The 25025-nt window shown below is 37.3% G+C and overlaps 4 protein-coding genes across 4 annotated transcripts in view; 3 read left to right on the top strand and 1 right to left on the bottom strand.

Moving 5' to 3' along the window:
- LOC149734623 (7SK snRNA methylphosphate capping enzyme-like) overlaps positions 1–25025 on the bottom strand; it is a 113952-nt gene that overhangs the window by 9000 nt on the left and 79927 nt on the right. The window lies entirely within an intron of this gene.
- On the top strand, positions 299–10904 carry LOC149734636 (uncharacterized). Its single transcript, XM_089879864.1, has 13 exons — positions 299–970; positions 1125–1234; positions 1871–1962; positions 3558–3691; positions 4265–4436; positions 4895–4989; positions 5442–5624; positions 5812–5940; positions 6444–6557; positions 6753–6873; positions 8633–8831; positions 9109–9250; positions 9562–10904. Exons 1-13 carry the CDS (start codon positions 913–915, stop codon positions 10860–10862), a joined length of 2850 nt encoding a protein of 949 aa, XP_089735990.1. The 5' UTR covers positions 299–912; the 3' UTR covers positions 10863–10904.
- LOC149734635 (uncharacterized) lies at positions 12406–16032 on the top strand. Its single transcript, XM_089879868.1, has 8 exons — positions 12406–12546; positions 12812–12856; positions 13136–13258; positions 13325–13435; positions 13515–13896; positions 13962–14160; positions 14261–14402; positions 14595–16032. The coding sequence occupies exons 1-8, from the start codon at positions 12492–12494 to the stop codon at positions 15902–15904; spliced, it is 2367 nt and encodes a 788-aa protein (XP_089735994.1). The 5' UTR covers positions 12406–12491; the 3' UTR covers positions 15905–16032.
- LOC149734634 (uncharacterized) lies at positions 16769–21188 on the top strand. Its single transcript, XM_089879866.1, has 8 exons — positions 16769–16992; positions 17057–17101; positions 17220–17342; positions 17955–18074; positions 18287–18656; positions 18912–19110; positions 19403–19547; positions 19750–21188. The coding sequence occupies exons 1-8, from the start codon at positions 16941–16943 to the stop codon at positions 21087–21089; spliced, it is 2394 nt and encodes a 797-aa protein (XP_089735992.1). The 5' UTR covers positions 16769–16940; the 3' UTR covers positions 21090–21188.

The raw sequence follows: 25025 nt of genomic DNA, 5'->3' as shown, positions 1-25025 counted from the left end.
ACTAGGGCATTCTTGGATAAGGTTGTACGAAATATATCAACTGCCAGACCCAATGGCCAATCAAATACCTCATAATAAATACGCACATAACATATATACCGTTATACGTGTTACGTACACCATACGCTAACAACAACGAAAATTACTCTAGCCAAAACACTTTTCATGTTTGTCACTTACCCAATGTATAACAAATATTATTTGCTAATTACAAAGAAATAAGCGTGGGTACAACCGTTGCGTAGCCCTATTTAACTTCCGTGACACACACAGAAAACTTAATTTAACCGGTTGTACGAATACGATAATCATGGCTGGTTATCGAGACACCCTTACTATGTTTAAAATAGATTTTATTCATCGACAATTCTGAATCATACAAGCAGGGCTCTACATGTACGCCCAATTTATTCCGCTTTTAGGCAAGGTACTTATATAAGAACGTTTAAACAGAATGTAATCAGTGCCGTTTTGGGGCAAACTGCATATCCTTGTAATCAGGCTTGCTGTCGTGAGAGTTTAAGATGCAAACTTTTTTTGTGTGACCGTATATTCTAGTTATCCTGTAAAGTAGCCTTAATACAAAGAATGAAAGAATTAAATTTTACTGAAAATAAGTTTAAGATTTTTATATTGTTTTTTTTTGTTAATATCGCGAAAGCATCAAAACTTGCTAGAATACAGCATTAGGGTAGTCTGCGTTCACATTAGCTTAGCGTAGCCTGTTATGAGCCCCGAGGCACTAATTTCAGTTGTTTCAGTCAAACCGTAGCAAATTTACACCATAGGGTATTATAAGTATAGTTGCTTCAGTTTTAATGTGTATTTTTGAGACTATATAAAAAGTTACATAAAATATTTATATTTAAAATAGCGTTAAATTAATTATAAACCGTGGAAATTTGTTGTATAATGTTTAGTTATGTCCTAAAAGTATTTTATCTTGTTTCGTTCTTGGCATTATGTGAAGGTAAGGTTATTAACATTTACTTTATGCTAAATTAACGTATGGGTGCTTCTATTAATCATATCGTATTAGTTGTTACTTAATTGAGCATATATACAAACTTAATTACGGGGAAAAGGTGTCCGGTAGGTGGCGCTAAAGTTTAATTTTTATTTAGGCTGTCGTCGAGTCGTTTTTAACAGCAAAGAAGAGAATGCGGTTTTGTACAACAGTACTGTTGTATTGCGAGCCCATATGTCTGAATGCATATACAACATTACCTACAATGTAAGTTAATGTTTTAAATGAATAAATGTCATTAAAATATCCATGCCGATAGAACACCAAGTTTTTGGACATTAGATCACCACTGGATAAAAGCGATCACTGCTATAGTCTTGCCCACTATAAAAGCTCATATTTCCAATGCAAGACTCTCGAATCCATTTATTCTTTTGTTATACTAAGCGAGTTAGGGTGGCTGTACACAGTATCCGGCATGCGAATTTGCTTGCGAAATCGTATGCAAACTCATTACCGAGTTCCGCATGCGGCAGCGAATCCGGACAAAACAGACAAAACGGACGAATTCCGGATACTGTGTACAGCCTTTATGTGGCGCTAGAGACTTTCGTGATCTCTTCGACTAGGCCGTTTGGTCGTGGGCCGATTAGGCAAAGGCAATTCAAGTATTTTATTTTTTAACTTTCTTGTACAAAACAAAGCCTATGCTATTTATGACTTCCTCATTATACAAAGTGTCCAACTTTGTAATATTTTGTTACTTTTTCGCTAATCTTAAATGTTTCGTGAACATTGTATTTAAAAATACGTTTAACTACAAAAAACAATTATATATACGTTAATCATAGAAACAGGATATTAGAACTCAAACACGCTATATTATTTTATATGTTTACACAGAGAGTATTTCCTGTTCTTGACGTTCATTCCATCGTAAATTTCAGTATTCTTCATACCACGTGGTTTAACGACACGGCTGAGCAATTTTGCAGGTATATGCGATTAATGTATATATCCGTCAGCACACAATTCGATATTTAAAGCCTTAAATAAATATAATCTTTAAATGTCACTTATATTTCTAATACATGGCAACAGCAAACGTTATAATATGGGGTAAGCTAGGACATGTTCTCATTCTTTTTTCTCGTACCATTTACCGCAGTAAACTAAAAATGTTACAAACTTGTATGACTGTTAACCCATAAATATTTAAACATGTATATAGTAGGTAGGGGGAAGATGGGACACCTTTAGCACACAATATCCAAACATCGTGATCGTGTTTTAAACAATTAACAAAGGTCTATGGGATTCGTGAGAATACGGTTTTATAATTCTTTGAATGTTCTTTGTTTACTACCAAATGAGACGGGAAAATTAAATGAAAAGGTGTCCCGTCTTCCCCCATCCTACTATATTTATCCCACATGGCGGGGTAACGACGCAGTCGTCGATGTTTAAGTCGATTATTTTGATTTGGATAAGTAACCCAATTAATGACCAATAGATTCGAGCACGATGGTTAAATAGGCATACAAACAAAGAAAATCAAAATTCTGTATATTTATCCTTTGGTTTCAATGCGATAGCTCTAACCGCTGCTAAAGCGCTGGACATAAAATGGAAATCAGACCGTTATTACCGTGCACCATAAGACTATTATCGTATTCCAATCAAATCGGCGTTTCAAAGCCTCAAGCGGCACAAAAACAGCTTTAAAGGTATTATAATTATACTGACCTGGAATAAAAACAAGTAGTTATTTCAACTAACTCATAAAATTTAGGCCTCGGTCTATGCATGTTAGCACTGCGATTAAAGCCGTGATAATAGCATATAATAACAGACTGTCAAATATGTTCGAATCGTTATCACTTAATTTGTTTTCATCAAACTATGCGGCCGACCATGTCAATTAATTCGGATTAAACCGTAACGCTAAGTACCAATTTAAAGTGTCGTTCGCTTATTATTAGCTTAAGCCAATGATGTCATCAATAACATCTTAATGGTGTTTTCGCTCCACTTTTGGCCGTTTAAAAATGAGTCTGAACTTGACCTGGATTTCTATTCGATCTTTATTATTTTGCTGGAGCCTTCATATTCCTCACATTTTACCGTATAATATTAACTAAAGTAATAAATGCATTTATATGTCATTGTTTAACATTGTATAGTAGAGTGGTTAGGGCGCTCACATCGTTATACCACAAACAATATCGGTTGAATACTCGAAGCTGTTTTCAATATGGGGTTAATGTTCCTAGGGACGGACTATTATCAATATAGAAAAAATATAAAAGGAAAAAATCGTATGTTTTGTACTACAATGTAAAGTTAATCAATGTTTTGTACTACAATGTAAAGTGCTGTGGGGAAAGATTGGACGCCTTTAGCACACAATATCCAAACATTCTGATCGCGTTTGAAACAATGAACAACGGTCTATGGGAGTCGTGAGAATACGGTTTTATAATTCTTTAAATGTTCTTCGTTTACTACCAAATGGGACGAGAAAATAGAATGAAAAGGCGTCCCATCTCCCCTAACTATATCTATTAATCTATACGTGTATTTCCAAAAGGTTATCTCCGGCACGAAACACACGTTGTTGGATCAATCGCCTTGAGTTTTATTTATCACGAAGGTCTCCGTATTACCAACCTGTAAGAAGATGTATTTATAGTTATCGCAGAAGAGCAACCATTAACAGGAGGGGTACGGTAACATATAAATTCTCTATCTGTTTAATGCATAAAACTGCACCACGAAAATCGCGGGCAACTCAACACAGAAAAAAGAGACATAGTAGCAGTAGTATGCTGAGGGAAGATTGGGCACTCTTTCATTTAATTTTCTCATCCCATTTGGTAGTAAACAAAGAACATTCAAAGAATTATAAAACTGTATCCTTACGACTCCGATAAACCGTTGTTTATTGTTTAAAACACGATCAGGTTATTTGGATAATATGTGCCAAAGGTGTCCGGTCTTCCCCCACCCTACCATATATTAAGTTGTATTTTATAAACTAAAACAGACTATACTGTTGTATATTTCTGTAAATGTTTCTCCACGCTTATAGATGTAGCCTATTTTTTTCCAATCAATTGTAAATATGTTTTTAACTGTAGGCCTAAGTATGTTTTACCAACTGTTGTTTTGGCTTTTCGTTTTAAATATATTTAAATCTTTGCTACCGTAGTCAAAGAAACAAATAAGGTTTTTATTATATATTGTTAATAAGCATAGAAAGATTGATTTTACTAAATTACTTGTTTCTGCTTGTAGCACCACCACCAAAACGAGTAGAAACATCAGTGAATTCTATATCTTCGCACGAATTAGAATTGGCTAGGTTTTCCAATTGCGTCACCAATGACGTCACGTTACCTAGCAACGAGCATCAAAACTTGACATCTGTTTTGAAATTTTTTAAATTTCACTATGTGGCAGAAAACAGGTAGTAATCATATATAAGAGGGTGGGGAAAATGGGACACATTTTCATTCCGACTTTTCGTTCCATTTGGTACTAAATAAAAAACGTTAAAAAAATTATAAACTGTATCCCCACGTCTCCATTTTTTCGTTGTTATTTGTTTAAAACACGAACAGGATGTTTGGTTATTAAGTGCTAAAGGTGTCCCATCTTACCTCAAAGTACTATTTATTTGAATTGAATAAGATAGCATCTTAAGCGAAATGTATTCCTTGCAGAACACTATATATGTCGGATTTAAATTTTTGTTATTTACGTATTTATATAGCACTTGTTCTCGACTATTGTTTCGTCACAAGAATCGTCCAACTTCATAAACAATATATTAGAACCAGATGCAAATTTTTTTTTATAGTTTATTGAATTGTTCGTTTTATTTTTCTACGCTCTATACATGTCATTAACTGGTTGCATTTTAAGGAATCGAAGACGGAACAAAGTTAACGATAATTGGAAAGAAAACATGTTTCAAATTACAAGATTAGATTCTCCGTTTTATATATCATTCATCCAATGTAAGGCTTATATTGCATTTAATATATAATAATATAAGGGAAGACACATTTTCATTCCATTTTCTTGTCCCAACTGGTATTACACAAAGAACATTTAAAGAAATATAAAACTGTATCCTAACACGCGACCATAAACCAGTTGCATTCATTCATACATTTATTCAAATTGCATCAAATAGTAATCTTTTCATTTCATTTTTTGTCTGATTTATTAGTAAACAGAAACAGTCAAAGGGTTATAAAATCATATTCTTACGACTTTCATAGACCGTTATTAATTGTTTAATAAACGGTCAGGATATTTGGTTATTACGTGTTAAAGGTGTCCCATCTCCCCCCCCCCTACTATACTAAACAGATTTCTACTACTCTATAAACAATACTATACCTTTATCATATCATGACTGTCTTTTAGATTACATAAACTTTACAGGTTTTCTTTAATTATCCAGGTAATCAGACGCGTGATTCGATTACGGAAGTAACGGAAGAGCAAAACCACACACACTCAAATATTTTAGCCCCAAGTCCACCACCTCCTCCAAGAGTTGACGTCAATTTAATAATACCCGAAACTCCGCCTACAATTGCTTGCAATGTGACCGAGATAAGCATACATGGAATATTTAACGAAAGTACGTGAACTTTTGATAAAAAAAATGATTTGAAAAAAGTAAAGTAATACAAGCGGTATCATTAAGCAAAATGTCCAAAAACGTTGGCTGATTTAAAAACAAAATTTTGCTATTTTGTTTATATTTAAAGAGTTGGCTATTTTATAAGCTTTTTAACTTATATAGTCTAATAATACTTTTTGCATAGGCGAGGCAGTGAATACACCGCACTGTTTTGTGAACCCGTGTAACCGTGCAAGTCTGGAAGTAGCATTGTCAATGTGCGGGAACATGCCACATTGCGTGTTATATAACAGCACCTGCTATGCTAAGTATAGTAAGTATAATATAGTAAGATGGGGTAAAATGGGACACGTTTTTAGTCTGTTTTCTTGTCCTATTTGGTAGTAAACACAGAACTTTCAAAGAATTATAAAACCATATCCTCACGACTCACATAAACTTAAAGCTTAAAACACGATCCGAATATTTAGATTTTATGTGCTAAAAGTGTCCCGCCTTCCTCAACCCAACTATATTACAATGACCATGCAATGTTTTTAAAGCATTACATACATTTCCTCACAGAATGGCCTATATCACAAAAAAACCTGAGTATAGTGAATGGTGTTAGACGGGGACATTGTTACTATCTTTTCTTGTCACATATGGTAGTAAACGATTTTTTTCAGATTTAAACAACCCTTTCCCCGCGACTCAAAAAGAGAATTATTAATTGTTTAAAACACGATTAAACAGATTTGGTGCTTATGGTATTCCATCTTACTCCACAGTATATTATATTATATTCTGCTAATCATGTTGCTTTGTTTGTTGCAGTTCCTGTACAGCCAGTCTCTCAATTCGATCAGTTTCTTGCCGCTTATCTGACTTCTATACAACTAGTTACGTCACCAATCGTTCACGAAACCGATAATCGTAACTTAGGTTTAGGTAAGTGATTATTTTTATGTAATTTCGTATTAATTTTCATTCTTTGGTGTGTTTTCAAGTAAAAAAGAACGCATGATTAATCCAGAAAATTATGGCTAAAACAAGGAAAGGTTATAAGCAGAAATATGCGTAAAGTGTAACCGCTATATATAGTCCGAAATCATTGTACATTGTAAACACAGTATTCAAATTTAGGTGGACTTCCATTTTTGTTCCCACCTCAACAATGCTCTGTATTTCCACACAACTGTGCAATCGATCTAGGTAACATCATGGCTTTACTAGAACCACCAGTGGACGTGCCTTACTGCCAAAGGTAATTTTTTCATTCACGCAATAGAGCCAGCATACGATTGTATTTTTGTGCTTTATAATTACGATTGTATTTTCATACGTTTATTTTTTTCATACTCATACGATTGTATTTTTGTGCTTTATAATCTCCTGCTATGCATGTTTTATGGAGATGCTGTTTTTTAGGTTAAGGTTTAGTATAGCGGCCTATATAGGGTGTGGGAAGATGGGAAACTTTTTCTTTTTATTTTCTCGTCCAATTTGACAGTAAAAAAAAGAATATTCAAAAAATTATAAAACCGTATCTTCACGACTTCATTAGACCGTTGTTAATTGTTTAAAACACGATCAGGTTATTTAGATATTATGTGCCAAATGACCCATTTTCCCCTATACGGTATTATATATAAACGTAAATGAATCTGCTTTTATTGCTGATGGGATTTTCTGAATAGTATTTTACACATTGCTTATGCCTTATGCAATGTATGCAAAAGCGTCAGGATTTTTAATAATTAGCAATAACTTTAAATGCGTGTTCTGCAAGCGATGTGTAAAACGTGTTTTTTCCAAATACTTAAAAATATGCAGGGCCTAATGACCTTTAGCACAAAAACTCCATATACGCCGGTTAGTGGAAAACATTAACGCAAACCGATTCGAAGAATTTCTGATATTAAGTTCAGATATAAGCTTTGGTATTTATGACTAACTTGCGAAGTAAAAGTTTCCACGAAAAAAGAAATCGCATATACAGTTTGTGACGTCATCGCTATCGAAAATGCGGGAAACACGAAGCCCGTTTTTCCAAAAACTACTGATTCATACACTGATATTTTGTTACGAAATTCGAATTTAAGTTTGAAATATTTGATTACAACGAGTTTTAGAACAAGATTTCTAAAGTGATTCCTAGAAAATATAGATAAATTGTTTAAAATTGGGGGTTAAATTTGCTTAATTTTAATACTATTATTTTATTAGTATTAAGTTTCTTAGACACAATGTCAACAAGTTTAAAAGCGTGGGAAATGAATTAGAAACACCATTTTAATTTCACCTCATATGCGGTAATTGCGGATGATGCTATAACTGTGTGTGCGATTATTTCTTGTACAGATTCAAGCGCATACCAACAGGGTAAACGGTTAATTAAGCTTCTATATTGGATGTATTTACTGGGCCAACGTATTTGCTAATTATGCAACCGCGTGCTTTCTAATTATAAATTTTCAAAGGGCCAATTTCCTTCGCTGCAAATTAATCATCATTTAAACGTGCCGGCATTTTAAGATTACTATCTGATCACAAGCGCGTCGAATTTTAAACTCGGCAGTTTTGCGGTTTTTAGTGATTACATGTACGTGACGATGTTCTGTCTGGTAATTACCGTCGTATAGAAATGGCTGTGTTTTGCCCTATATCGGCTCCACAAGCGTGCTTCCCCACTGCTGTGCCATTGCGTGTGCGCCCGGCATTCTAAAGATAGGCGCCCGCTGTACTTTTTATTGTGTCGTGACGTAAGAAGCAATCACACCGTGCCTCCCTCGCGCGTCACCGTCGACCGACGACATAATACGGTATATGACGTCACAGTCACAAAAACAATCCGACTTAGTAGCAAGAACAGCAGTTAAATATCGCTGCGAAACGAAAATAAACAAAATAAGAAGAAAATAATAGGAAATCTTAGTCGCTTGTGAACGTGATCATTTGGCCGAAGGCAAATTTAGAGACGGTACCGGTACCTTCGGAGTAGCAATGCCTTGTATTTTTTGCAGAATCGCATGTAATCCTGCGAACCCATCACTTGAATCAGATCAATTTGGTTGTCATTCTCAACCCGGCTGCTACTTTGACCTTGAGCTTTCCACTTTAAGACGAAGTATTGGTTACACCGTATTATCGACTGTCCCCATATGCCACTTCGTCATAAGAAACCAGAAATTTCAGCAACTCGCAACAGACTATACTACATCTGTAAGCGTTGGAATTTTTATGTTTTCAAAACAGCAATACCTATAGTAGGGTTGGGTAAGATGGGACCTGTTTTCATTCTCTTTTATCGTCCTATTTAGCACTACACAAAGAACGTTAACTTTACAATAACCATGTCCACACAATTCTTAAGTTGCGTTACTAATTGTTAAAAACACGAACAGAAAATATGAACTTATTTAAACCAACGGTATACCAATCTGACCCCATAAAACTTTATACAATGAAACAGTTTATTACAGTTAACTTGTTATTCCAGAAAAACGCCTCGTGGTCAAGCATTCACACACGGTGCTTTATAAACCAAAACAACGCTTCAATCATGGCGCCACCAATCGGATGTTCCATGCTTATTTTTATGAAGTATTATGGAATCAATATGCGTATGTTAGGTTGGACAGGTAATTAAGCGTACCTTAAGCTGTATGCTTTATAATAACAACACCTATTGCTTTATCCGCCTATAGTCATATTGCAAGTCGGGACAACGAGGCGCCTATATAGGGTGGAATAGATAGAACACCTTTTCATTCTATTTCTCGTCCCATTTGGTAGTAAACAAAGAACATTCATAGAATTATTAAACCGTATCTTCACGACTCCCATAGACTGTTGTTATTGGTTTAAAATACGAATATGATATTTGGATATCATGTGCTAAACGTGTCCCGTCTTAACCCACCGTAGTATATAAATACTCTTTATTTTGCAGGCATTACTGCGAACGAATGTACCCTTATTAACGGTTGCTATTTAGAAGGCGAAGGCTGTTTTTACCCAGGAAATCCGCGGAGCATTGAAATAGCTGCACAAGACGACTTGTTCAAGCGAAAAATTCATTTTCCTCCCGATGTCTATGGTCAAGCAAAATGCGCAAACTTTGACGTAACTTATGATCATGGGGCTAATCTTGACGCCTACCACCGATGTAAACAATTAGGGTGTACGGTGGATTCGTTAGTTTACATCGAAGAGTCTGTACAGTTCGATCTTATGCATATGATGGTGCGATCTGTTGCTCCACATATTCAACAACGGTTTTGGGACTTAGTACATAGCGGTAACATTTCTGCGCACAACTGGAAGAGCTCGTTACGGAAATTAAGCACCTGTCTAGGAGAACAAAACCAGTATAATGTTCAAAGCAACAGGCCCAGCGACTTGGGACTTTTGAAGGTTAAATTATCCTTGAGACCAAGTTGGTATCTTATGTATTCAATACCTGGTTACTCTGCTAATCAACGAACGCTACCACTTTGCCCGTATCGTAATTACAACTTTGGGATCGTTTCTCTTAAAGGGTCATTTACAGCTTGCTGCGAGACATATGCCTGCTACACCCCTAAATGTCATATACGTACATCTTACTCTGGGATAGCGAACTATTGGTCTGCTTGGTCGGAGTATGGAATATGCTCTGTTTCTTGTGGGGGCGGAATACAAAGCCGTATACGTCGGTGCGTACGGTTCCGGGGCAAGCAATGCAACTTAACTGGCGAAAGAAACAATCATAAAGCGTGTAATACGCATTCGTGTCCATTATTTAGCCATTGGAATATTTGGGGTTCTTGTTCTGTTACTTGCGGAGGTGGAACGCAAACCAGAACCCGTCTTTGCTTACCTGAAGGTAGCACCTGTCAAGATGACGCTCAAGGCGGAGCTTCTCAATCAAGACCTTGCCAAACTGGCAACTGCGCTACTGTTAGCGATTGGAGTGAATTTAGCGAGTGTGACGTGCATTGTGGACACGGTATAGCTACAAGCACAAGAACATGTTCAAGCCAAGGTGCATACGGATGCCCTGTACTTACGCGGACACGGCGCTGTGAAATATTTTGCGGGGTAGTGCTCAGAGAAAATGGGCCATGTCTGCCCTATCCGTCGTGCACACGTGAAATTCGCAAGCGGTGTGTGTATGCACATGGCCCAGGACACTGCTCAGGCATGCATCATGAAACTGAACGATGTTACCTCGGAAGAATGTGTTTTCTATGTGTTTTTGGTAACTGTTGAAATCGAATTTTACAATAAAATGAAAGCTGTTATATATATATACACTTGCCAATTTGAATGCCCGTATATAGATAGCGAAGGAAAGGTTAAAAAAGCGTGACTAAAGCATTTGAGTCACTCTTGTCTTTGAAAGATTTGTCAGATAAAACCCAGGTGTATTTTTAACTAGTCTGTTTTCGCTGCTGTAAGTAATTGCATAATTACAATAATAAACGTAAAGAGAAACGCCTCGTGACGTAGTGTATACGCAAACTGCTCATACGCATTACGCCCCTGACGTCAGAGGCACGTCGTGAAATGATAACGTACTTTTCAGATCAGTCTTGACTGCAGACATATTGGCCCCAGGGCATAAACGAAACAACTGCGATATTCGGTTCCTTTTTATATTTTAACTTTTGTTTCCGACTAGTAAAATTTTACGAACTATTTAAATCTCAACATATAGTAGGGTGGGGAAGACGGGACACCTTTAGCACATAATATCTAAATATCCTAATCGTTTTTTTTTTAACAATTAACAACGATCTATTGAAGTCGTAAGGATACGGTTTAACAATTCTTTGAATGTTCTTTGTTTATTACAAAATGGGACGAGAAAATAGAATGAAAAGATGTCGCATCTTTCCCTACCCTACTATACAATTTCCACATATGTCTGAAAACTTTGGTTCGTAAAGCTCAGTCGTACTTGTATGACTGTTATCCCATGCAAACACATGGAAAACCAAAATCAAAAAGTCGCAAATTCATTAACTGCAGCCGTATTAATAGGATGTGACTTGATCTGTAGCTTATACTTGTTAGCTTGTACATGTTTATTAGATATTTTGGTGACTTTAAATATTTAACGCAATTAGTTGAATATTTAACGCAATTAGTTGTCTCGAAGTTGCCCTATATATATTTTCATTTATGATCCACACACAACATAAAACATTACCTCTTAGCATTTATAAAGAGGGTTAGTTTTCGTTTATTTTTGCACGGTTTTAATAAATTCAAGGATTGTTAGCGATAATGCGTACGGTGTAAACTAGAGATTGTAGCGGTTGGTATTCGGTATGATTAATTTTAAGGGCTTCAGGGCTGCCATACATTTATAGTTAACAGAACACGCGCACTTAAAAATTATCGTGTAGAAAATCTAACTTTCTGTTGGCCGATACATTTTAAAAGGTTTAACTGCAACAATTTGTTTTTTCATGTTTTATTTGATTGACAGTTACATAAGTTGCTCCTAATTTATCTGACCTGATCATAATAGTTCTATTTTGCAAGTTATATTTGCAATTATATGGAGATTAATTCAATTAATGCTGCTGCGGGCGGGAACGACACCCAGATAACCTGCATTATAGTATCTATATAAGCGTCCACAATTTTGGCAAAGACAGATATGGATAATTATAAAGCATTATAGTTGATCTATATGGAACTTAGCCGACTAAACTTCGTACTAGAAATGGCCTATATGTTTTCGTGGTAAAATGGGGCGAATTAGTTATAAGCATAAACTATAATGCCAAACATAATAAGCCTAATCGTTTCGGTTAATGCAAAAAATGTTGATTACTTGCATTAAATATGCTATAAATTTTATTCGTTTTATTAGGTTAAGTTTTAATAATGAAACTCTTATTTGTGAGCGTGGTTCTCACTATTGTCTTTCTGCATTGTGCTGGTAAGTATAGAGTAATATAACCAACAAGCATTTAATCATTGCATGGTAGGGTGGGGAGAGATGGGGCACCTTTTCATTCTTTTTTTTCTCGTCCCAATTTGTAAACAAAGACCATTTAAAGAAATATAAAACTGTATCCTGACGACTCCCGTAGACCGTTGTTAAATCTTTAAAACACGATTAAAATATTTTGATATTATGTGCTAAAGGTGTCCCGTATTCCCCCAACCCTCTATTGTTTTAACCGATACAAATTGTGTTACAGATTCACAATCATGCAGCGTGGACCAGTTTACGCATTTCAATGCATGTAAGTATTTTGTATTCGTTGAACCTGTTAAAAATAAATATATTGCAATCTGCTGGGTTTTAATTTATTGTAACGTAACTGCTAATGGACGTATTTTTTCTGATAAACTTAATGAATATTCGGCAATAAAGTAAATCCACTGATGGTTTATGATTGAAACGGAGCCTTGCCTAAGCTTTTAAATTGTTTCTAATTGCATAGGCCTACAATGTATTGGCTTGACATAATATAAAGCAAAACAATGCCCTTAAACACGTTTACATACTTGTTTTTTTGCAGCGGATCCATACGTAGCATGCGTGGAAGACCCCTGTTCTGAAGACAGCACTGCCATTCTTTTAGCAAACTGTGCAGCAACGGCGCATTGCAAATTATATAATGGCAAATGCTATGCCAAGCAAAGTGAGGTTTTGTGTATAAAATCTAATTTGCTGATACTAATAGCATAATATTATATATGCATTCAAGGTACGTCGGATCAGTTTACAGTATTTTCCGCTTTACTCGAAGTAATACAAAGTCTAAGTAACGACTCTTCACCTGTCACGAATGATACGATGGAAAGATTTTTTCCAATTGGTACGTATAATAAAAAATATTCCAGATGTTTTCACCGTGTCAAAACTATGGCCGTACCATTCATTCCTATACCTTTCAGGCGGCCTACCTACTGGAGGTCTAGGTGGCTTACCCAATGGAGGTCTAGGTGGCTTACCAACTGGTGGTATAAGCCCACCTATTACAGGGTTTCCAAGCTGCAACCCTAGCCCAGGTCCATCCGGTTTACCAGGGTTAGGCGGCTTACCAAGCGGTTTACAAGGCCTAAGCGTGATGCCCGGTGGTATGTTGCCACCTGGAATTTTCCCAGGATTGGGGTATCCTGGCTCAAACAGTTTCCCAGGTGGTAGTGCAGGTGGTTTACCCGGACTTTACCCAACAATGTGCCCATCTTCGTTTCCTACAACATGCGGCCTAAACGCGCAGTCACCAAATTTACTTCAGCTAATGGACCCACCAATTAATATACCATACTGCTTAAGGTAGGTGTATTATAAATATTCAATTAAAATGTCTTTTTATAAGCTTACAACCGTTTTGTTTGCAGAATACCGTGCTCTACCAGTAACCCATGCTTAGAAAAGAACAAGTTCTCCTGCATAAGTGTACCTGGATGTTATTTTGACATAGGTTTGGCCAATCTGCGACAACGTTATGGCAATAGCGTTATGCCCGGTGTACCTGTATGCCATCTTGCAATCAGAAACAGAAAGTTTCACCACTTAGCAAACAATTATGTACAAACGGTAAAGTTGAATACAGTTTCAGTTTCTGTACTATATTGCTAACTATGAATCTATACCTATAATTAAACGGACAAAAGCAGTTTACACTTTCTTTTTACAGAGCGGACGTCCATGGAATGGCATTTACACTCAATGCTTCATCAGCGAAAACAGAAATGAAATATATTCTCCATCACCCGGCTGCTATCAAATCAATGCACTGCAATATATTGGCGCGAACCCACAAGTTGCTGGCTGGCCAGGTAAAAATCCAGTACAGTAAATGCTTGCAAAAACGATGGTTACGCAATAATGGCATTGTTGCGTAACATTAAAATGGTATTCTACAATTGTACGTTTCCCCATACAAAGCTTTTGGTCTTACATTTACATTGTTTGATTGTAACACCTTATAGGTTGCTTATGGCTTATGTATGCATATATATGTTTCATAGGTATTACAGTGAATGAATGCTACCTGATGGACGGCTGTCCGGTTAATGGCAATTGTTACCGACCTGGTCAGCTCACGAGAGTCCAAGTAAGATCAGGAAAAGACACAGCTCGTCAAAGTGTCCAAACTGGTTACAACTACTTCGGTCAACCGATGTGTCTTAACTACAATCCAACAACACCACAAGAATACTTGGACGGTTATCATCAATGCAGACAAGCTGGTTGTGTGGTTGACCCATTAATCACTCCAAATGTACTTAAACAACAGCTTTACCAAATTGCAACAACATTACCGGTTACTCAGCAATTGCCGTTTTGGAACGGTGTTTTGAGTGGCCAAATAAGAGCTGACAACTACAGGCAATATATGCGACCAAGTGCTTGTCCGACTGCTCAAGCGTCTTCTGGTACAGTACCATACTCGTTAAGCTTGGGCAGAAAGAAGCGATCTATTTTTCCAGGTGCTGGGTCAACTTCCAACAGCGGCTTTCCAAATCTTGTGCCACAGTGCCCTTACCAAAGTTACCAAGGTATTTTAACTGGAAGCTTCGCCAGTTGCTGTCAAAGAAATTACTGTTATACGCCAAGAACTAGCATCTTGAGGTCGGCTTCAGGGGTTGCAGCTTATCAGGGTGAATGGGGAGAATACAGCGCGTGTACTGTCAGCTGCGGTGGCGGGACAAGAACGAGAAGCAGACCATGCGTGAAATACCATAATAACGACACTTGTGAACATGAGGCACAGCAAACTCATAGGTGTAATGTGGAAGCCTGTCCTCGGTTTGGAGACTGGGGCAATTATGGAGTTTGTTCTCATGATTGTGGAGGTGGAACGCAAACCCGAACCCGACCTTGCTTACCTGAAGGTAGCACCTGCCAAGATGACGCTCAAGGAGGAGCTTCTCAATCACGGCCTTGCAACCAAATTGCATGCCCAACCTATTCTGCTTGGGATCCATGGGGAGACTGCAGTGTTCGATGCGGCGTTGGAGAGAAAACACGGACAAGAACTTGTACATCACCACCTGGAGCCGCACCATGTAGCGCAGAATCTTTGATTTCCACAGAATCGTGCGCCGTTAGTTGTGGGACATGCCAGGAAACGGAAGGCCCATGTCAATCATATAATAAATGCTACAAGGAAATTACAACTCAGTGCGTACCAGATGCACAGGGGGGAGCTTACTGTCCTAACTGTCCCAACCGTATCATTAAAAGACGTTGCATTCCAACTAATGGTGGTATACTTGGCTCTTACTGCGCATACTGCCGGGATCCACAAGTTCCTTGTCTTCCAGTAACCCCATAAACACCTTCTTTGCTTCTCACAACATTTATTACCGCACGTGTTGAAAAGTAGTTAGTTACTCTTGTATTTTTCTTCGAGAAAATAAACAATGTATATGGAATAATTATGTTAATAAAAACACTCGTCAGGCGAATGAAATGTTTACAGATTGGCTAGCTCAAAAACACGAAAAGGCGGTGCAACAACACACCGCGTAGATAGGGCTATCTACCCCTTTACTTTTCAATGTAAGCTACTTGTGAGCCCTTAAACGTGTGTCCACAAAAAGATGTCTATACTAACTATTCCGACAGTAAATTTATGTATATAGTTCTGTGACGGAAGATAGGATACTTTTAGCTCCTAATACCCAAACATCCTAGTCACGTTTTAAACAATTAACAACGATATATGGGAGCCGTGAGAATACGGTTTTATATTTCGTTAAATGTTCTTTGTTTACTACCAAAGGAGAGAAAATAGAATAAAAATGCCCCATCTTTCACCCTACTATAAAAAAAACATTCATATGTTATACGTACATAACCTGAAGCAGAGAAAGCATATCACTGTATAAGTTTTAGTTTGGGTGTATGAGGATTTTTGGTGTTTCTGAATATTCAAGTTTTCTGTTGAATATTTAAATCTAACATCTTCAGGGAGCATAAACGCAACCGTTACTTAGTAGTTCGCCTTTTTTGTTATTCCCCGAAAGAGAGATATTTTCTATAACCTACTGACGCGCCTTGTACTACCGGGCTCGGTGAAATTAAGAAGATTGTCTTTCTGAAAACCCCTGTGGGCATCGAGTGTATGGTACTATGTTCGCCGCCCCATCTATATAAAGGACCGCAACAGCTTTTGATTCAGTATATCTGTCGAATAGACAGAGAGCAAGCTAGAAGAACAGAACGGGCTGGAGGGCCTTATCCCGAAGAGAAAATTTCTGCTCGATAATGAATTGTTAGATGTAGCGCAGTATAGGCTGTATGATCATCTTTATTTACAAAAGACCTTTACGAATTGTATTGTAATTTTACAGAGTTAAAAGGTTATAATGAGGTTACTACTTTTAGGCTGCGTTTTCGTGCTTTCCGTGGCGTGTGCAGGTATGTTTTATCAATGCGGAGACAACTATTTTGCTGTTCTAAAACTAATAAGATCTTTCTATAGGTGCGCAAGACTGCAACGTCCATCAATTTACCATGTTCAATCAATGTAAGTATTATGTTTAAACAAAAATAATTAAATGCTCGTAATTTAAACAAAAATAATTGAATGCTCGTAATGATTTGCTATATGTTAAAGCATATCTTAATATTTCGTTTTTTTGCAGCGAACCCTGGCCCTCCTTGTTTAAAAGACCCATGTTCTGCCGACAGCGAAGATGTGGCCTTGGAAAATTGCACCCTATACGTTCATTGCATGTTGTACGACAATGCATGTTATGCTAAATATAGTAAGTTTTATATTATTTCGTAATAAATTTATATCGGCGAACACAAACGTAAACAAGTTTGAAATAGTATGCCGACTTCGGCGTTTTTAACCGCTTGCACGCTTGCACGCGGTATTATACACCCGATCTTAAAGAATCCGAGTACGCCGCAAATAACTTTGCGAACACCCATAACATAAACAGAAATGGCTTGTTTGTCTGCTAGGTGTAGCGACCACGCTTATCTTCTTCCAATTAAATGCAAAAATATTTTTTACTTTAAGAGTGTTTTAAGAACTGTTGTTTTGTCGCTATATCCTGCCTTTTCGTTTAAACTATTTCTAAATCTTTGCTGCCGTAATTAAAGAGACAAATACAGTTAATAATATATAGTAGGGTGGGGGAAGATGGGACAACCTTTGTACATAATATCTAAATATTTTGATTGAGTTCTTAACAATTAACAACGGTATGTGGGAATCGTGAGGATACGGTTTTATAATTCTTTGAATGTTTTTTGTTTACTATTACATGGGACGAAAAAATAAAACGAAAAGCTGTCCCATCTTTCCCCACCCTACTATATTATAGACGTATTATATTGTTTTAATGCCTAAACCACATTAATTGCAGAACCAGCACAAGAATACTCTGACTTGACTGGAATATTGGAAGTGATCTTAAGCCTCGGCAACGGAACTACAACCACCTCAACAAACACTGGTGATGGAGACGCCAGGCTTTTCCCAATAGGTAAAACATAAACGTGCTAGCATATAGAAGCTTGAAGTAAGATAGGGAATGTTTGCATTCTTTTTTTTAGTAGCGTTGATAATTGTTAAAACACGACTCGGAAATGCTGAATATTTCGTGTTAATGTATCCCATCTTACGTCACTAAACTATAAGTTAGGTAATTTTCTGTTACGTTAAAAATATTACCGTTAATTGTTAAAATACTTGCAGGTGGTACAGGCGGTTTACCAAATACTGGCTTGCCCGGGGGCTTAGGTAGTTTACCTGGTGGTCTCGGTAGCTTTCCCGGCGCTAGTCAGTCTTTCCCAATTTGTACACCACCGGCAGTTTCGCCGGGTATTGGAGGTTTGCCTGGCCTTGGCGGACTCGGTGGACTAGGCGGTCTTGGTGGAGTTGGTGGGCTACCCGGTATGGGTGGAGTTGGAGGAATCGGTGGGATTGGCGGAATCGGTGGAATTGGCGGAATCGGTGGAATTGGCTGTCCTTCTTCTTTTCCGGCAACATGCAATATTAATGCTCAATATCCAAGTTTGCTTCTACCTTTGTTAGAGGCACCAGTCAATATCCCATATTGCTTAAGGTGAGATAAATATAATATGATAATGTATGCAACTGTATGTAACTTCTTACTTTATCCTTGCGTGGCCGGAAAGCGGTAGTCGTTGTAACACGGGCGTTTTGTTTCATACACCTCGTGCCAGCTTACGTGTTACCAAGTTTGTTACTGTGCTACCGCGCTGGTTAAGATAGTTTATCATATACTCACAAAATATCCCCAACTCACAAAATATCAATATATCAGTCATTTGGTTTACTATATATGTACATTCGACAGAATACCATGCTCCACAAGCAATCCATGCCTTGAAAGAAATAGAAACGCTTGTCTCAACGTCCCTGGGTGTTATTTCGACATGGGTCTTCTTAATCTACGACAACGTTATGGCAATACCATTATGCCCGGTGTACCTGTATGCCATCTTGCAGTCAGAAACAAGAAGTTTCATCAATTGGTTGGCAACTACGTTCAAACGGTAAGTTGCAAAACGTATTGTATATAATGATCTTTCCTCTTTTAGCTGCAAGCGGTCATTTTTGACTTGGGCAAATCATTAAACAATTAGTAAAACATATTTATACTCGCGTGGTGGAGAAAGAACAACTTTGTGGATTATTGTTTTTTTTTTTCTTTACGAAACGTGTCATGCACCCATACCACTATTATTTTAGTTCGGTTACGACAATGCTAGCGTTCTTTAACCACCATGGCGACTGCTCGGCGATTTTCATTAGTTATTTTGCTTACCTCATTCAACTAACTCATAGAGTGGACGACAGTGGAATGGCATTTACACTCAATGTTTTCTTAACGAAAATCGAAACGAAATATACGCTCCATCACCCGGCTGCTATCAAATCAACGTTCTGAAGTACATGGGAGTTCACCCTCAGGTTGCAGCTTCTTGGCCAGGTATACAAAACGAAAATTAAATTAATGTAACTTATTTATCCTGTTGGGATAGAGTTTTCTATATATGTACCTTTTTGCGGCTAAACTTTGTTAGATTTAATACCTTGTGTGCAGCGTAAAACACATTACCATTATGTTGACATGCCTATATTTTTTTCAATTGTAGGTTTATAAAAATACTAATCTAACAAGTTTTAATTAGGTATGACAAACAACGATTGCTACCTGATCGACGGTTGTCCAATCAATGGAGTGTGTTACCGACCTGGTCAGCTCACAAGAGTCCAAGTAAGATCTGGAGAAGACGCAGCTCGTAATAATGCCCAAACTGGTTACAACTACTTCGGTCAACCGATGTGTCTTAACTACAATCCAACAACACCACAAGAACACTTGGACGGTTATCATCAATGCAGGCAAGCTGGTTGTGTGGTTGACCCATCAATTACTACGAACACGCTGAAGCAACAGCTTTACCAGATTGCATTAACTTTACCTATTCACCAACAAATACCTTTCTGGCGTGGTGTGTTGAATAACCAAATAAGAGCCGATAACTACAAGCAACACATGAATCCAAGCGGAGCTTGTCTGAACAATGTACAATCTCCAAACATCGCACCATTTTCACTCAATGTGGGCAAGCGGAGAAAGAGGAATATCTTCCAAAACCTTGCTGGTTTGGGTGGTTTGACTAGCGGCCTTCCACCTTCGTTTTTCCCTGGAACTACACCACAGTGCCCGTACCAAAGTTATCAGGGCTTTTTAAAAGGAAGCATTGCCGGATGCTGTCAACGAAACTATTGCTACACCCCCAGGTCAAGCATCTTAAGGTCGGCTTCAGGAGTTGCCGCTTATCAGGCTGAGTGGGGAGAATACAGCGCGTGCACTGCCAGTTGTGGTGGTGGGACACGGAAGAGAAGCAGACCATGTGTGACCTACAGACACAACGACACTTGCGTACAAGGAGTGGCTGAAGAAACTCACCGATGCAATGTAGATGCTTGTCCTCAGTTTGGAAACTGGGGAGGGTTTGGTAGTTGCTCTCTTACTTGTGGAGGTGGAACACAAACCAGAACCCGACCTTGCTTACCTGAAGGTAGCACCTGTCCAGATGACGCTCAAGGTGGAGCTTCTCAATCACGACCTTGCAACCAAATTGCATGCCCAACCTATTCTGCTTGGAGTGACTTTGGAGACTGTAGTGTTGCATGTGGCGTTGGAGAGAAAACACGGACAAGAACATGTACATCACCACCTGGAGCCGCACCATGTAGCGCAGCGTCTTTGATTTCCACAGAATCGTGCGCCGTTAGTTGTGGGACATGCCAGGAAACGGAAGGCCCGTGTCAAAGATTCAACGCATGTTACAAGGAGATTACAATGCGATGTGTGCCAGATGCAAATGGAGGAGCTTATTGTCCTAACTGTCCCACCCGTGTATCTAAAAGACGTTGCGTTCCAACTGATGGGAGCCTTAATGCCGCTTACTGCCGTTACTGCAATTGGCCACAAGTTACTTGTCTTCCTTTAACCCCATAAACACCTTCTTTGCTTTTCATACGTTTTCTGACCGTGTAGATTGAAAGGTAGTTACTCTTGAATTTTTACTTGAGAAAATAAAACAATGTAATATGCAAAGTTTTGTCAATAGTGAACACTCGTCAAAAGGCGGTTTAGTTAACAGGTGGATAAGAGGGTTTCACAAATACAGATAGACCAGATAAAAAAGACGTTTCTAGATTAATTATCAAAGAATGTAAGTTATACGTAGAATGATAAATACGCTCGTAAACGTTTAAAACGAAACACATGTATACACTGTATAACTAGAAACAATAAGAAAACAATAATACCGCATGTTTTTACAGAAAATATTAGTATAGATACCTCTTGGGTTGCCTTGGTATTGTTTTGTCGTGGTATAAATAGCGCGAAAACCTGCTTTATTAATTGTATGTTTATCAACGTTTAATTAGGCCTGCTCATCCGCTCACGTCCAACTTGTGTGAAAATATATCTTGTCAACAATATTTCGCTATGAATACCGCTTATGGTAGTGCGGCGCTAGTGTGCCTATATACAAAATATCAAGTTCACATTGCGTTTGGCCGTATTTTAAACACACGGTTGCCACACATTTAAACTAACTTAGGTATTATACATAAAGAAACTAAAGTATTCAAAAGATAAAATGTAATCGAGCACGATAGGATAAAAATAAGTCTTATAAACAAATATGTGCACTGTTGGTAAAATCGACGGTATGTTGCTGCGTTGTTTGGTACTGCAGAGGATATTTTGACTTGCCTGCTTCGGCATTAAGTATCTGACACATAGTTACACTAAACGTTTATATAACGATTGCGGGCAGCGACGTTTATTCGCAGAACAATATTTGCAAGCGATTGAGTGGTTTCATTTGAAAGAACAACAAAATGCGTTATAGAAAGCATATTGGGAAAATTTGAAAGCTCAAAAGTATTTTTGAAATTAAAGTTTACGAGTATCGGGTCTTTTACTTGTCAACGTTACAATAAATGCTACAGAGTAATAAGGGCTTGTGTATACCGGACACACAAACTTACTGCCCTCAATGTCCTACCATTAAACATCGATGAGTTTTAACCGATGGTATCCCAAATACGCATTTTGCCAGTAATGCCGTTCTTGTCCGGGCTTATGTGATTCTGTTTATCAATAAAGAGCACGAAAGCGTTTACTGAGAAACGTCACAGCCTATATTGTTTTTGTGTGTTTGGGGCATGTACAAACAAAATTAATTGTCTTGAAAAATGTTTTAATATCTTTAAAGTTACATAACTAGCAAGCGGGCATGAGGCGTAGGAAACAGACCCTTCTTGTTATTAGCGCTATCGTTTCCATGTCACACTAGGTTAAGCAGGTGGCATTTTTTAGTCATTTGTTTTCATTTATGACTGACAATTTGGACAACTAGTGAGAGCGACCATATGTTTAGGTCAATGCCCGTGTCTTTCCAATACATGAATGGCACCAACGCTTATATATACACACGCTTGGACACAATCGCACTGACCAATCAGAATGTTCTGCCGTGTCACGGTTCATTGCAGTTACATATAAATATTTACATCAATTGTTTACGTAATAATGAATTATAGAATCAATGAAAATAGTATGGTTAGAGTCGGAAAAATGTTTAAACTTTATAATAAAATTCGAAGAGTGACGTTCGGAACGTTAACCTCAGCATTGTAGTTGGTCTTTTGGGAATCGGGAGCGTTGTTGGTTGGCACCACATTAAGCAGGTCTAATGTTTGATTATGTCTTAACTCAGATTTTGTGTAGTAAACATATTTTTTGCTAATCATACATAGATTTCGTTATGGACTCTTTTGTCAATAAATTAGAAGATACGATGGAACAAATTCTGGTAGAAATAAACATTACGGACCAAACTGCTAAAGCAAACTTTGATTGCAATATATGCTTAAAAAACTTTAATACAAAAAGAGGATTGCAGACACATCAAGCTAAAAAGCATTTCGTAACAACCGCTGCAACTGTTACGGATCTCCAATTGCAAAGCTTCTGGAAAACCGCACTGGAGGGAGCAATAAAGTATACACCACAACCAACAGAAGCAAAATTAACCCCACATTTGGCCTCCAAAATACTTCACGTCTGCAACTCAAACAGTTCACCTCAAGATTTCACGCAGTATTTCATGAAATTTCTTCACACAACAGACCTGAATGTGTTTAATAGAACAGTAATGATTGAACTTTTAACTATTATAATAAACCATAAAACTAAAAAATCTGTGCCCGAAACGTATACAAACATTGAAAATTTAACAGAATTGGAGCAGGAGGTATGTGTATATATAGGAGGCAGAGTTTTGCGAACTATTTATTACAAAACTGGATACCAGGAGTTGCTGAGTCTAAAAGGTCCAAGTTCAGTAACTTTTAAAAATTGCTGGGGTTTAAGTAATACAGGAAAGAACATTTTCACAGAAGCAGAAATTAAAGTAAAAAAAGAATTACAACAGAATGAAAAACTAGATTCAGTATTAATTGCAGAAGAGGTTATAGGAGAAGACAAGCATGGCTGTATTGAGCAATGGCTTACTTTAGAAGATTCAACACATAGTGTAGGAACCAGCATCATTGGAGCTTTGATTGAAAAGTACGTTCGTACAAGAGGACATTCTTTTGCCAGGCGTATAACACAGCTCTTTCAGTCCAGTTCTAATAAAATTGGAAAAGGCAGAACAGCATTACGTCAGAACTTAAATATTCGTAATTAGGAACTTAAATTATTTGTTGCTTTTCTCTAAAAATTAGATTATTTGTTGCTTTTAAATAGATTATTATTCACATTTAAGTGTTTTAAATAATTGCATATATATAATTTATGTTTTAGAATCTTTAGATCACTTCGTTTAATTCCAATTGCTTATAATTTTTTATAATGTCAAAACAATGTTGTATTCCAACTTGTCCCAGCAAGCGCCCAGGAGATTCTTTATATAAAGTGCCAGCTAAGAGGTTTGTCAAATCGGAACAGTTTGAATGGGCACAAAATTTGGAAAAAATTGTGTATGGAATGAGAGCAGATCAGGATATAAAAGAACTTTTCAAAAGAGACAGTGTAAAAATCTGCGAAAAGCACTTTCTTTCAGACGATTTTCTTATGGGTAAGTCATTAAATTGAATAAAGGTTTTTTAATCGGCCACATTTAACCACAATTTTAATCGGCCTTCGCTTTAGGTACATGTTCAAAACAACTTAAAGTTGGTGCATTGCCAACAGTAAATTTGCCAAAGACCACACCAGAACCAAAAAATAGAAAGGCACCATATATAAGAAAGCCATTACCAAAATATACCTCCTTCTCAAAGTTCAAATTAGATGTCAAAAAATATTGCAACGCTAATGAATTGGATTTTCAAGACAACCCCAACTGGATCTGCATTAAACAACCATCTTCATACGATCAACCTATTTATACAATTAATATAAAATCAAATTTTGAAAAAAATATTTTATATTATGGTTGGGCATGCTGCTGCATACAACTTCAATCATATGACTTGACAGCAGAGCATTTCAGAAATTTTATAACATGTATTAAAAGACAAAGAGTCTGTAATGGCATACCAAATGATATTTGCTTTACGAAAAGCTCCAGTGCAGAAGTTGTGGATCACAACGTAATCCAATCTTGCCAACCATTTCAGAATTCCTGTTCAAAAACCATATCCCTTGCAAGAAGGTACGCGTTTCCCATTTCATTACATAGCTGTAAATAAACATAACAAAAGGACATTTCCTCCATAACAAATATTTACTATTGAGCATAATATTTTTAAACATCAGATCAGTCAAATGTCAAATATTTGTTATGGAGGAAATGTCTAAAAGCAGTTGCAGTGAATGCACAAGAGTGACCTATCAACTCAATAAATGTAAAATGGCAAGAGAGAGTTA

The sequence above is a fragment of the Ciona robusta genome, chromosome 6, assembly GCF_009617815.1.
Source record: "Ciona robusta chromosome 6, ASM961781v2".
NCBI classification, from domain to species: Eukaryota; Metazoa; Chordata; class Ascidiacea; order Phlebobranchia; family Cionidae; genus Ciona; species Ciona robusta.
Note: the sequence above shows the minus strand (reverse complement) of the source record. Positions and strands in the feature narration are given on the sequence as shown.